General features: G+C 50.5%; 1 protein-coding gene across 1 annotated transcript; it reads right to left on the bottom strand.

Moving 5' to 3' along the window:
* Positions 1-406: 406 nt before the first annotated feature.
* Positions 407-13142, bottom strand: LOC136101336 (5-hydroxytryptamine receptor 7-like). Its single transcript, XM_065837392.2, has 3 exons — positions 13055-13142; positions 11244-11806; positions 407-2026 (listed from the first exon to the last, which is right to left on the bottom strand). The coding sequence occupies exons 2-3, from the start codon at positions 11750-11752 to the stop codon at positions 1255-1257; spliced, it is 1281 nt and encodes a 426-aa protein (XP_065693464.1). The 5' UTR covers positions 11753-11806; positions 13055-13142; the 3' UTR covers positions 407-1254.
* Between the last annotated feature and the right edge of the window lie 403 nt (positions 13143-13545).

Here is a 13545-nt window from a genome sequence, read left to right as displayed (position 1 = left end):
CCCAAGACATTCAACAGCCAACTCCAACAGCCACTCGTACTGTGTGACATTGCAAGAGATGGGACTGCCCCTGCTCTTACTTGATAAAGAAAATCTGTAGTGGAAGGAGGGGTAGAAACCCCTTTCCTCTGAACCATCTGACTTTGACAAGAGAACCCAGATGGGAGGTGCTCAAACCACTGACCCCATGGAACAGACAAGATCTACAAGCAAACAGGCAAGGGTTTGTGGGGCTGTAAAGCAAGGCTTTGGTTGGTTAAGAGCAAAGAGAACTGCAGGAAGACAAGTCCCACCACCACAAAGAAGCAATTTAAAGTCAAAGTGACCAAATAATTTACACCAAAATGAGGAAACCAGATTTTTTTAAAAAAAAAAAGATACATCATTTAGTATATTTTTTTCAAGCTTGCTGGACATCATACTGAAGCACTGTGAAGCTGTCACAGAAATTCTATTTTTTTCCTGTTGTCAACCAAAGCGTGCTTTTATGGAGTCAATTAGCCACAAATTATGAACACACATCACTTGTCTGAGAATGAATTACGGTACAACCCAATAAACAGATCCGTCTTTGCTCATTGGTCATTGCCCTGATGAGGAGACCGTTGGACTTTGCTATCCAACCATAGAGGAAACGTCATGTTCATTTGTGTGTCGCTCTGTGAACGTGCCTCTTTCAAGTGCTACAGTGTGAGGGGAAGCAGGGTCATTGGTATTTCTGCTCTGACGTGCAAACCTGGACATGAGCTCAGTGTGTAAAATGCAACTACATGGGTGGAAAGAGTCCGTATAAGCTGGGATGGCATGAGTGCTTGGATCTACAGCAGGGCCTATAGCTGCTGTCATATTTAATACAGACATGCAGCCAATGTCATCTTTATATCATATATTGTATGCCCTCCACAGACCTTAGAGCCCTTTTCAAAGGTGGAGAGCCACAGTCTTATTGAGTTTTTAGGGGTTTTTTTGGTCAGTTGGGAAGGTTTCTTTCCTTTTTCTTTTTCTTTAAACAGCTGGGGAAACCGAGGCACAGAAAGGTGTGTGACTTGCCCACAGTCTCTGGTAGAACTTGAACTCCCCGGTCTTTCTCATGGCTTCTCAGCCCCAACCTGGGACAAGGTGAGAAGGAAGGGTTGCCCACTTGTTCCCGCCGAGGGCGAGGAGAACTGCAACCCCAAGAGGCAAGAGAAGCAAGGAACCTAAAACGGCGAGGCAAGAGTCCTTTGGTCAGGCACTGGGCGAGAGGACATGGCTCTACAGGATGCACTCGTGCCTCTCTGTGGCTTTCAGGGCCTCGTGCATGCTGGCGGCGGAGAGCCTCCTGTTGATGTTCCTGTACCTGCACCTCAGGAGGTTCCAGAAAGTAGTCCTCAAGTCTCGGTTAAAGAAAGCGTAAATCAAGGGGTTGATGAGGGAGTTGGTGTATCCCAGCCAGAGCAGAGTCCTCTCCAGCCGCAGGGGCATGCAGCTGCAGCGGATGCCGCAGATGAAAGGCCGAGCCGTTGACATCAGGAAGAAGGGAAGCCAGCAAAACGTGAATGCCCCCACGATAATGCCGAGGGTCCTGGCTGCTTTCTGCTCCCGTTTGAAGATGGAGATATTCTTTCGGTCTTGCCGGAGCAGTTTGGAGAGCGTGGCGCATTCCTCCACGGCTTTGGTACGCTTGGAGCTGTGGTGGCCCCGGCTGGAGGCCTCCAGGCAGTAGACGCCCTCCTCTTCATAGTGCTTGGGGAAGTTCATGAAGCGGTGTTTTTCGGCACTGACCTTGGCGGCTTTGTAGATCCGGCTGTACATGACGAGCATGACGGCCATGGGGATGTAGAAGGCAACCCCCGTGGAGTAGACCGTGTACCCAAAGTCCTGGCTGATGAGACACACTCTTTCCACAGTGACGTTCTTGGCCCAGCCAAAAAGTGGAGGAAGGGTGATGGAGGCAGACAGGAGCCAAACGATGAAGACCATCTTGGCCATCAGCTTCCCATTTTGTCTCACGGGGTACGTCAGTGGCCGAGTGATCCCCAGATACCTGGAAAAGAGAAGAGTTGTGAAACGTCAGGGGGGTTGCTAGGTTTTCATCCCTAATCAGCTGTTAATTGTCATGGGAGAATTTCAGCCCTGGGTGGGGACAAGAAATGAATTCCCTAAATGAAAGTGTTCCTGAAGACACACAGCTGCGGTATCTTCCATGAAATACATTTCACACCCTTTCAGCTCTCTTGCCTAAACACTCTGCTTCAACTATTTCCCACTGCTTTCTTGCAGCCACCCCGTGCACAACACGAGATGTCGTTTAACAGCTGAGTGCAGTCTGAGCTCTACATGGTTTCCTTGGGAATAAAAATGCTTAAAAAGAAAGCTTAAATTTTCCACCAGAATTAGTTTGTACGAAGAACATGCAACAGCTTCCAGACATGGCATGTAACTTCACTCAGGAATGTTGAAGCAACTGGAAGATGCCCTCCAGACACCTTCAAAAAACATTTGGACAACATCCTCAGACACACGGTGTGACCTGTGGGGTGTCCTGTGCAGGGGCAGGAGTCGGACTTGACTTGATCATCCTTGTGGATCCCTTCCAGCTCAGGACATTCTATGACTTCCCAGGGAACCACCCAGGACTGGGATGGGTGATCCACAGAGTAATGTTTCAGAGAATCATAGAATGTCCTGAGCTGGAAGGGACCCACAAGGATGATCAAGTCAAGTCCAACTCCTGCCCCTGCACAGGTCACCCCACAGGTCACACCGTGTGTCTGAGGATGTTGTCCAGTCTCTTCTTGAACACTGTCAGGTTGGGGCTGTGACATCTCCCTGGGGAACCTGTTCCAGTGTCCAGCACCTCTGGGTGCAGAACCTTTTCCTCATGTCCAACCTAAACCTCCCCTGGCACATCTTCCTGCCATTCACTCAGGTCAGTTTTGCACCATGATACATCAGGGCTGACTCCAGATGAAATTAATAGACTCATAACAGTGTTTAAAGAGAAGTGAGAAGTACAAAACCATTCCCTTATTTAGCCAGGCAACTTGGGAACATAGAGAAGAAATACAACTTGCAGTTGAGATGAGGGTGAGCAAGGAGCAATCTTGCCTCTAGGAAGACTTCAATATGTCTCTGGATGGGCACAGAAAGCAAAGGTAGTGATGGGGGATGATGGACTTCTGGTGTAACGCTGTTAGCTGTTGACTCACACCTTCCTTCAGCCAATGGACAGTGTGTTTGCATCTTGTGACACTGGCATCCGTGGGATACACCACTGCCAGCAGCACACCCATCACTGCCCGCTCCATCTAGTTTGTAATATTAGGACAAACCTACAGGTTCCTGAAACAAGTACTGGAGATGACCTCTAGAAACCAAGACGGGAGTGAGCGCCAGTTGCAAACAGCTGGAGCAGTCTGTTCCCTTGCACAGCCCGTATCTCCTGAAGTGATGGTGCCCAGACCTCCCTGGAGAGCAAAATGAGAGGATCTCTGAGTAGGACATCCCAAAAGCATGTGGTGATCCACAGATTCACAAATCCCAATGCCTGGAGCTAGAAGTTACCTTGTTAGCTTGACTGAAAGGAGCTGGAGACTGCATCACCCATCAGCTCCTGGTTAGACTATGGGGTGGAATTTTGAAACATCCCCAGCCTTGATTGAGAGAGTTCATGTGACCAAGAAATTGTGCCAAATATTAGTTGGTAAGTTAAAATTATGAACTAATACATCAGCAGGGAGTTGGCCGCTGTCAGACAATGTTCCTACTGAAAAACTTCGGCCTCCTATTTAGTCTCAATCAGTACAGCAAAAGCCTCCAGCTGCCAAATTGATTTCTTTTATGTTACAGCCTTTTTGATTCAAACCTGCCTGCTACCAGGAATTTCTAGGCATTTTTAGGCGAGACCACGTTACCTCTTAAGTGTTTTGGATAAGCTGCATCAGTCCAGAGGGGCACTAAGAACAGCAGCTGTTTGGATACTATTTGCTGGAAGCTTTTCCAGGGAAGAACGAGCTTTTCTGCTGAGATAAAAATTTCTGCAGAGCATTTTACCTCTGTTGTATCATTATTTCTTTTTCTGACAATCAGTCTCATTGTAGGTGTTTTAGATTTTTTCTTCTCTGATTATTTCCCTTTTCCAGATCCTCCCCCAAGACTGGAAGAAGACAGAAATAAAATTAAAAATAAAAAAAATCCAATTCCTCCGCTCCTCCTGGCTGCTAAATAAATTCAAAGCCCAAAGTATTCTCCCCTGACTCCCTGATAAAATGAATTTGAATTCATTCACTGAGTTATTATTTTCCTGTTTTCCGCTGTATTTTCTTCAGCTGGCCTTACTCACACAAACCAAGCAAAACCCTCCATGACCACCTATTCTGCTTGAAAGCCCAGCAGTGGTACAGGCTGAAGGATGCAAAGGCAACACAACATCTCGGGATGAGAAAAAGCTTTAACCCCATCACCCTACGGGGCCCTGTCTATGCTGGAAAAGACTGGTGAGACAGAGAGAGACTGCATTTGGTGCTGTTTTTCCAAAAACTTACCATTTTCTTCTTCCAACCTGGGCCGAGCATGGTGAGAAGTGATGAGCGTGGCTGGAAGATCAGAACTCAGGAGCACAAGTGTGATGGGAGCGGCTGAGGGACCTGGGGGGTTCAGCTGGAGAACAGGAGCTGAGGGGAGACCTTCTGATCTCTGAACTGCCTGAAAGGAGCTTGGAGCCAGGGGGGTCGGGCTCTGCTCCCCAGGAACAAGCGCCAGGAGCAAACGGCCTCAAGTTGCACCAGGGGAGGTTGAGGTTGGATGTGGGGAACAATTTCTTCCCCAAATGGCTGTGGGGCATTGGAACAGGCTGCCCAGGGCAGTGCTGGAGTCACCATCCCTGGAGGGTTGGACAGACGGACATGAGGTTCTCAGGGACATGGGGCAGTGCCAGGGGTGGGGAACGGTTTGACTTGATGATCTTGAGGGTCTTTTCCAACCAAAATGGTTCTATGATTCTGCGTTAACCCATCATCCTTGTTGGACTTCATGATCTTGAGGTTCTTTTCCAACTAAAAAGATTCTATGACTCTGAAAGTTGGGTGGGAGCAGGTTGGAGCAATGCTGCCAAATATCCCTCCTGCTGTAGGAAGGGGCTTTGGATGGAGAGCAGATCTGATGTCCCCTAAGCTGAAAGAAAACCATGCCCTGCTGTTGCATATCCAAATTCAGCACCTAAAAATTCACTCCTCTGTATACCCAAGCCAAGAACTTTGCAAACTAATATATGCTGTGTTGTGCTATATCCTTTATCATGCTATTACTGGGTTTTCTTTAGAAGCCAATCCACTTGGGATTTGCTGAAACTTCAAGGAATTTACATGCTAGCCAAGCAAAATGCACAGTGACAAGATTTAAAAAGCCGGCAAAGCTGACACATTTCATGTGCGGGTGCCTTGTGCAGGCGCTGTTGGAGGAAACGGGGCTGTTTTGCCGTCTTTGCTTATAATTTGGATGAGAGAGGGAAGAAGACCTCAAAATAGGCCGGCGTTTACAGCAGCGCGGGAGGCGAGATTGCACAGACATGCAATGAAATTTAAATCAAATTCTCTTGCTTTGATTCATTTTTTTTTTTTCTTAAATTCTTGCGTGTGTGTCCTGTTGTTAATCAAGTTTAGCGGTAAGCAGGTAGCAAAAACCAGCTCCCAGAGCGGTGATTTACTGGCATTTGGTGAGGCTTTGCAGGACCCCCTGCCGTGCAGGATTGATTGTGTAGCTGCTCGTTCCCTCTCCATTAAAATCCTTCCACGTCCTCGGTCCCACGGACACCAGGGCAGTGGGGTAGGAGACCTGCCCCAGGCTGGGCTCCACCATCAACCTGATGGATTTGTCAATTCAGTGATTACTGTTGAGCATAAAATGAATAATCACTGAATTCTTATGCTACGGATTAAATAAAAAGACAAAAATCTCTCCAAGGTGTCCCTATCTCCATTCTGCAGCTGGCAAATTGGGAAAGGACAAATCTCCGCTCTAACAGGGTGGTTGAGCCCAAATGAGCCCAGAACTGGAGTTTCCTGGGCCTCACTATTTTACCACAACCCCATGCTTCCTCTAGGCCAAATTTAAGCTTCCAGGCTGATGTCCTGCCTGGCCCATCCTGCTGAGGGAGATGGAACCTCCAGGAGGAGGGTCACAGAATCCCAGAATGTCTGGGATTGGAAGGGACCTGTAAGGCTCATCCAGTGCAATCCCCCCATGGAGCAGGAACACCCAGCTGAGGTTCCACAGGAAGGTGTCCAGGCGGGTTTGAATGTCTGCAGAGAAGGAGACTCCACAACCTCCCTGGGCAGCCTGGGCCAGGCTCTGACACCCTCACCCCCAACAATTTTCTTCTCAAATTTAAGTGGAATCTCTTGTGTACCAGTTTGAACCCATTACCCCTTGTTCTATCATTGGTTGTCACCGAGAAGAGCCTGGCTCCATCCTCCTGACACTCCCCCTTTCTATATCTGTAAACATTAATGAGTCCCCCCTCATTCCCCTCTTCTCCAGCTCCAGAGCCCCAGCTCCCTCAGCCTTTCCTCACACGGGAGATGCTCCACTCCCTCCAGCATCTTGGTGGCTGCGCTGGACTCTCTCCAGCAGTTCCCTGTCCTTCTGGAACTGAGGGGCCACAACTGGACACAATATTCCAGGTGTGGTCTCCCCAGGGCAGAGCAGAGGGGCAGGAGAACCTCTCTGACCTACTGACCACCCCCTTCTAACCCACCCCAGGTACCATTGGCCTTCCTGGCCACAAGGGCCCAGTGCTGGCTCATGCTCACCCTGCTGTCCCCAGGACCCCAGGTCCCTTTTCCCTACACTGCTCTCTAATAGGTTATTCCCCAACTTATACTGGAATCTGGAGGCTGCTGGAGGCTGAAGCTGCCGGTGGCTTCACCTGTCCATGCCCTAAGCCAGGGGTGGTGGGAGCATCCCATGGATGCCTTCCAGGTCACTGGAGATACAGTGCAGGGACCTACCTGGCCTGGGACATGTTTGGACAAAGGACAGTCCAGCAAAATACTGTGGATGTTTCATCCCATCAGCTCTTCCAGGAGGCATCCTTTTTACTGGAGATGATGCCAATTTGGAGTATATAGTCTGATTTTGGGTAGAAAACACTTGCCAGAGAGAAGGGAGAGCCCCAGCGGGGCTGCCTGGGAAACCGATAGAGGCTCCTTTTTTCACTAACAAAACCTGAAGTGATATGTGGGATGTGGGGAGCTGCTTTTGTCAGCTGCCTGGCATGTTTTACCCAGAGCTTCATCAAAAACTGAGCAGCCAAAAGGGGTTTTTCTGTTGTTCTGTTTTTTGGTTTGTGGCAATAAAGAATCTATAACATTGGCAGGTTTTTAGGTAAGAAAAATGGAAGAGAAAGACAGATGTTTGCAACATCTTTCTTTTTTGATTTAAAAGAAAATCAATCAAATTCCCCTTCAGAGAAGATTAGTTCTACCAGCTTCAATTAGAGGCTTTTAGAAAGCACTCTGCATTAATAATCAATAATAGCAACCTACATTTTAATAGCACCCATAATCTTGGGCAAACCAAGCATCTTTTATACCTAAACTAATCAAAACATGAGGACACTTCAGCCATCAATAAAATCACAACCTCCTCTATGGCAGAAACAGGCACCTGTCGAACAGTGCTGACCAAGCTGGCATGTGGGACAGAACTAAAGGAGATATTTCTATTTCCAACGAGCACCAATGCTGCTCCTCTTTTCTGTTGTGGGGCAGGAGGAACAGCTTGCTATAGTCACCAGTGGAAATTTCGGTTAACACTTCACTGAGATGACCGACTATTTCATCTCTTTTGGCGCAGGTGTTTCAGGCTCTCTGCAAACTCAAGTACATTTTCACTTTAGCTTTGGGTTCAGCTCTGCTTTGTATCAGCACAGAAGCTGAAAAGTGTGCTTGGAGATGTTTCCATCAGGAGCTAAACCAAAAATGTTACCTAAACCAAAGTGGAGACCCAGGTGTGGTCCTGGATCTGTGCTCTCCCTCAGTCCATCCCCATCAACTGCTGTGTGGGAGCAACAAGGATGATGGGTTAATGCAGAATCATAGAACCATTTTGGTTGGAAAAGACCCTCAAGATCATCAAGTCAAACCATTCCCCACCCCTGGCACTGCCCCATGTCCCTGAGAACCTCATGTCCATCTGTCCAGCCCTCCAGGGATGGTGACTCCAGCACTGCCCTGAGCAGCCTGTTCCAATGCCCCACAGCCCTTTGGGGAAGAAATTGTTCCCCACATCCAACCTCAACCTCCCCTGGTGCAACTTGAGGCCGTTTCCTCTGCTCCTGGCGCTTGTTCCTGGGGAGCAGAGCCCGACCCCCCTGGCTCCAAGCTCCTTTCAGGCAGTTCAGAGATCAGAAGGTCTCCCCTCAGCTCCTGTTCTCCAGCTGAACCCCCCAGGTCCCTCAGCCACTCCCATCACACTTGTGCTCCCGAGTTCTGATCTTCCAGCCATGCTCCTCACTTCTCGCTGTGCCAGGCCCTGTGCACTCACACCATGTCCTTCCTCCCACCCAGAGCTGAGGTGGACACAGCTGGGAGGACTTTCCACTCCTCCCCTCCGCCCTGCCAGTCCTCCTCCTGCTCAAATTACAACCTTCACTCTTTTTCCCTGGCTCTAAATGCATCTCAAGCAATTGCCCTCTCACCACGCAACTTCCCCATCAGGCCGAGGAGGATGAAGGTCTGGGAGCAAACTGTGATGCTGCAGCCCAGCTGAGCTCCCAGGATATCATGGTCCCTGTGAAATTGCACTCAAAGAGCAAGCCCATGCCAGAAGACTCAGGCACTGTGGCAGCCTCTTGTATCACAGGTTTTTCCTCCATCACTTTACTGAGAGGTCAGAAGCACAGAAGGGTCAAGACATCGTAAAAAAGCACCTAGCAATCTGCTCACTCTGTTATTCTTTTGCTGCAGCTCCCCTTTGCTCTCCAGCATCCAAAAAAGATGATGAGGTTTGCATGGCCAGCACTCAGAGATGGTGCAGAGCTGAATAGGTGCTTGAGAGCTGCGGGAGACAGGACACAGGACCACGTCCCTCTGTTTTGGGGTGGTTTTCCTTCCCTGCAACCTCTGGGCTCCTCAGAGCCTCAACAAGCTCATCTGGGTGAACTGGGTGGAGATGCTCCCCCAGAGAGGTGCAGGTTGCTGGAGACAGAAGTGTACCCACAAGTGCCTCCAGCACCACCCAGTTAAAACACATCCTCCTTGGCTGTGTGACAGATGGGTCCAACTTAGACCCGCCTTGGGGCCGCTCCCATTTAAGCCAGGATTACAGTTATGCACATGCAACTCCTGCCTTCCTACATGCCCTCAGAACCACCCAAGATTTGGCCTCGGCACATGTGGTCTCCCCAACACTAACGTCCACACCTCCACATAAACCTGCCTGGTCCCATTCCAAGAGGAAAAGATGGAGAAATGTCAACGTGAGGCACCCGCTTGCATGGCATCCTCAGACTGTGGTGACATTGGGTGGGAGGGACGTGATGGACAGGTGGAATGAATTGCTGTGATTTTTGTGAAAAGTCTGTCCTTTTGGGTGCGTGTTTGGAAAAGTGTTTGTCCAAGAGATTGGATGGGTGGGAAAGGGGCAAGGAAAGAAGGGGCAAGGAAAGAAGGGGGCAAGGAAAGAAGGGGGCAAGGAAAGAAGGGGGCAAGGAAAGAAGGGGCAAGGAAAGAAGGGGGCAAGGAAAGAAGGGGGCAAGGAAAGAAGGGGGCAAGGAAAGAAGGGGGCAAGGAAAGAAGGGGGCAAGGAAAGAAGGGGGCAAGGAAAGAAGGGGGCAAGGAAAGAAGGGGCAAGGAAAGAAGGGGCAAGGAAAGAAGGGGGCAAGGAAAGAAGGGGGCAAGGAAAGAAGGGGCAAGGAAAGAAGGGGGCAAGGAAAGAAGGGGGCAAGGAAAGAAGGGGCAAGGAAAGAAGGGGCAAGGAAAGAAGGGGCAAGGAAAGGGAAGAAGGGAAAGGGTGGTTTTTTTTAAAGCAAAGCCAATATGATCAGTGTGTAACTGCTTCCCTCCTCCTCAGTCATCAAGAGGAAACATTGACACGTTCCATTACTGCATTTAATCTCTTTCCTCTAACAGAGACAGACTTCTGCCAGCTCCAGATACACCTGCTGCTTTAGGAACAGGCGTTTTTTAAATTAAAACACAGCCAGTCCAGAGCAGAACGGGACCTTGCCGGTGTGCCTGGGGAGTGATTTTGCTTTCTAAGCAGATCAGGGCGCTGGAGCTCGAGGCAGCTCACAGGGGAGCAGTGGCTGGTGGGGACCGAGGGCTTCAGAGCAGGAAATGCTGTTCGCTTGGTGGGGGATAACTCAGCCATCATCAGCAGGATTTTCTCCATCCTTTCTGCTTTATCACCTGGTTTCACACCCGGGGAGGGTGGCCAGGGAGGTCTTATAGCTGAAGGCACACACACATCTTGTTATCTGTCTCCTTCCCTGAGCTGCTTATCACAAACCAGCCTGGCTCAGCGGTGCCAGCGTAAACCCAAACCAACCCCCGAGAAAGCCAACGCTCGCGTCATATCTGGATCCGGCCCACCGACTCATCAGCACAATGTCCTTAATGACGCAGGCTGCTATAATTAGACCCATGGGGGTGCTGACTTGCCCGAGTCTTGCCAGTTTGCCAGACGGGCTTAGCCTTTCCCTCCTGACTCCCGGTGTGGGAGTTGTAGCCAGAAAATCCTCGCAAATGCCAATACTAGGCTAAACAAGGGGGTTTGGGGATTTGGGATGGGGTGGGGGGAGTTGCCAACATCCTTGGCCAGGTTACAAGTCCAGGCAGCAGCAGAGCATCCCATAGGACCAGGCTCCAGAAGCTCTACAACCTGGATTTTAAAGGGCATGTGGGGTTTTTTTTTTGCTTGTTGCTTTGTTGAATAATTTTATGGTCCAGCCTCCTTCCCTGGAGGTCAGGTCATGGGTTTATCCTCTAGGTTCTGCTTCTCAAGGCAAGGAAGAACAATGAGAAGCAGCTGCCTAGAGGGGGAGGACTAAGCAAAGTAATTCAGAGAAGTTACTTGAGAAGGCACCTTAAGCCCAGCTTTTCCAAAGGAACTGGGGCACCTCTACAATCTTGTGCATCTACAAAACACATGCAGAAGCCTTGATCCAACCAGGAACATGATTCTGGTGGCCCTCAACCTTTAGAAACACCCTTATATTCCAGCCCACCTGAGTACACACCAAGCACCTCGTCAGTCCTTACCTGTCCACGCTGATGATGCACAAGGTCATGATGGAGGCGGTGCAACACATAACGTCCATGGCGATAAACACGTTGCAAAAAACCTTCCCAAAGAGCCACTCTCCCCCTACCAGGTCTGTGATGGTCACGAAGGGCATGACGGCGAAGGCCACCGACAGGTCGGCGGCTGCGAGGGACACCACCAGGTAGTTGGAGGGTTGCCGGAGCTTCTTGACGATGCACACGGAGATGATGACCAGCCCGTTGCCGGCGATGGTCGTGAGGATGATGATGGAGAGCACCGCTCCGATGACGATCTTCTCGGTGTCCCCATAGAGCAGGATCTCCTCGCCACAGTCCGTCGTGTTGGTGAGGTTGGAGGACGGCAGGTCTGGCTTGGTTGGGGCGGAGGGTTCCTCAGTCATGAATGGATTCGGGAGCGATTTCTGAGCCGGGTGCTGCTGCTCTGCGTTCTCCACAAAGAGAAGATGATGCTCCAGAAACCGCCTGGGGCTGGCCCTTAGCAACATGCTCTGAGCTCACCGCAGCGGGCAAAGGCACGAGTTTCCTCCCAGTAATGACACCTCCAGTGACAAACCAGAACATTTTATCACAAGCAGGCAAAGAAAATAAGATATTTCCCCCTGCCAGCCTCAGCTCTTTCCTCCCAAAGCTGGATCTCACATGCTCAGCAAGAAGCCGCTTCTCAAGATTGCTCAAAGACACACGGTTTATTGAAGGATGCTCAGAAAAAGCTCATTCTCCACTTTTAAAGGAGCACAAGCTGCCCAATCCTCCTGCAAGGGCTGCCTGATCATCTGCATGCGTTTCCAGAAGATCAGACAACAGCAATCTCTCATAACTGCCCACATTTTCATGTGTTACTGCTGAGCTGTGCTGCTGGTTTTGCACTTCTGTGCGTCCTTACATTTAAACCCCATACAACCACATGCATATTCTCATATGTATATATCGAAGAGTTATGTGATAACACTAATCACGGCCACAAACCTGTGCACACGCATCATAGGCTGCATCCCCTGCATACGTTAACACACAAACTTCAAAGCTGCGACCGCAAATCCATGCACATGGTGTGTGATGGCAACGTGCGACCGTCCGTATCCCCAGGAGCACGGTGCAGAGCTGTGGATCGTGGTGGGAGCACATCCATCGCATGCAGCATCCTCAGGGTACCACAAACAGCCGGGGCATCCCGGAGCATCACCACCCCACACATCACAGAGATAGGGGATCATGGTCTGAACACATCCATCGCATGCAGCATCCCCAGGGTACCACAAACAGCCGGGGCATCCCGAAGCAGGGAGCATCCCCACCCCACACATCACAGAGATAGGGGATCATGGTCTGAACACATCCATCGCATGCAGCATCCCCAGGGTACCACAAACAGCCGGGGCATCCCGGAGCATCCCCACCCCACACATCACAGAGATAGGGGATCATGGTCTGAACACATCCATCGCATGCAGCATCCTCAGGGTACCACAAACAGCCAGGGCATCCTGGAGCAGGGAGCATCACCACCCCACACATCACAGAGATACGGGGAGCAGCTACATAGTCCCCCCACTCAGGTATTCACCCCATAAGTATTTCCCAGGCATCAGTAAGGAAACTTTAGGGCAGTGCTCACCCCTCTGCAGGGCTCCAAGCATCCTGCACAACCTATCCTCTTCTCTTTTTTTTTGTTTCAAATCCCCTTTTTCCCCTTGAAGGGAGTTTTGTTTAAATCCGAGGGGGGTTGCAAACCCCTCCTCCCCTTTGCAGCCCCCCCCAGGTTGGGGTGATGGGGGTCCCGGAGTTACCTGTGCCGAGGGGGTGAGACATCCTCCAGGCGAGCCCCTGCGAGCTCCGGGCAGGCGAGAAAGCAGAAGAACCACCCCCGGAGCATCCTTCTCCCGTCCCCGCCTCGCCGGTCCCTCCTACCGCCCTCCCCTCGCCTCTCCCCGGGCAGGGACCCAGATGGTCCCTCTGAGCCCCAGGGAGGAGCAAAGATCGAGGAAGGAGGGGGGTCAAACACCCACCCCATCCCTGCGGCGATAAGGGGGGAGCATGCGAGGACCTCAAGGGCAAGGCTGGAAGTTGAGAAGATGCTTTAGAACGCGGTCCTGGCACAGGAGGAGCCGCCTGAAACCCAGCAAGCAGGGTACAGAAGCAGGGGTACAGCAAAAGGCTATTTCCAGAGCACCCTTTCCCATTTTTGTCTTATTATTGTTTTACAGAAGAGGGTTTCTTTCCCTGCTCCATGCATTTTTCCACCCCCCTGTTTGTAGGAGATCCCATATTCCTTCAGCTC

Source organism: Patagioenas fasciata, chromosome 4 (assembly GCF_037038585.1).
Source record: "Patagioenas fasciata isolate bPatFas1 chromosome 4, bPatFas1.hap1, whole genome shotgun sequence".
Lineage (NCBI taxonomy): Eukaryota > Metazoa > Chordata > Aves > Columbiformes > Columbidae > Patagioenas > Patagioenas fasciata.
The sequence above is the reverse complement of the archived record's forward strand: the minus strand, read 5'-3'. Positions and strand labels throughout refer to the sequence as shown.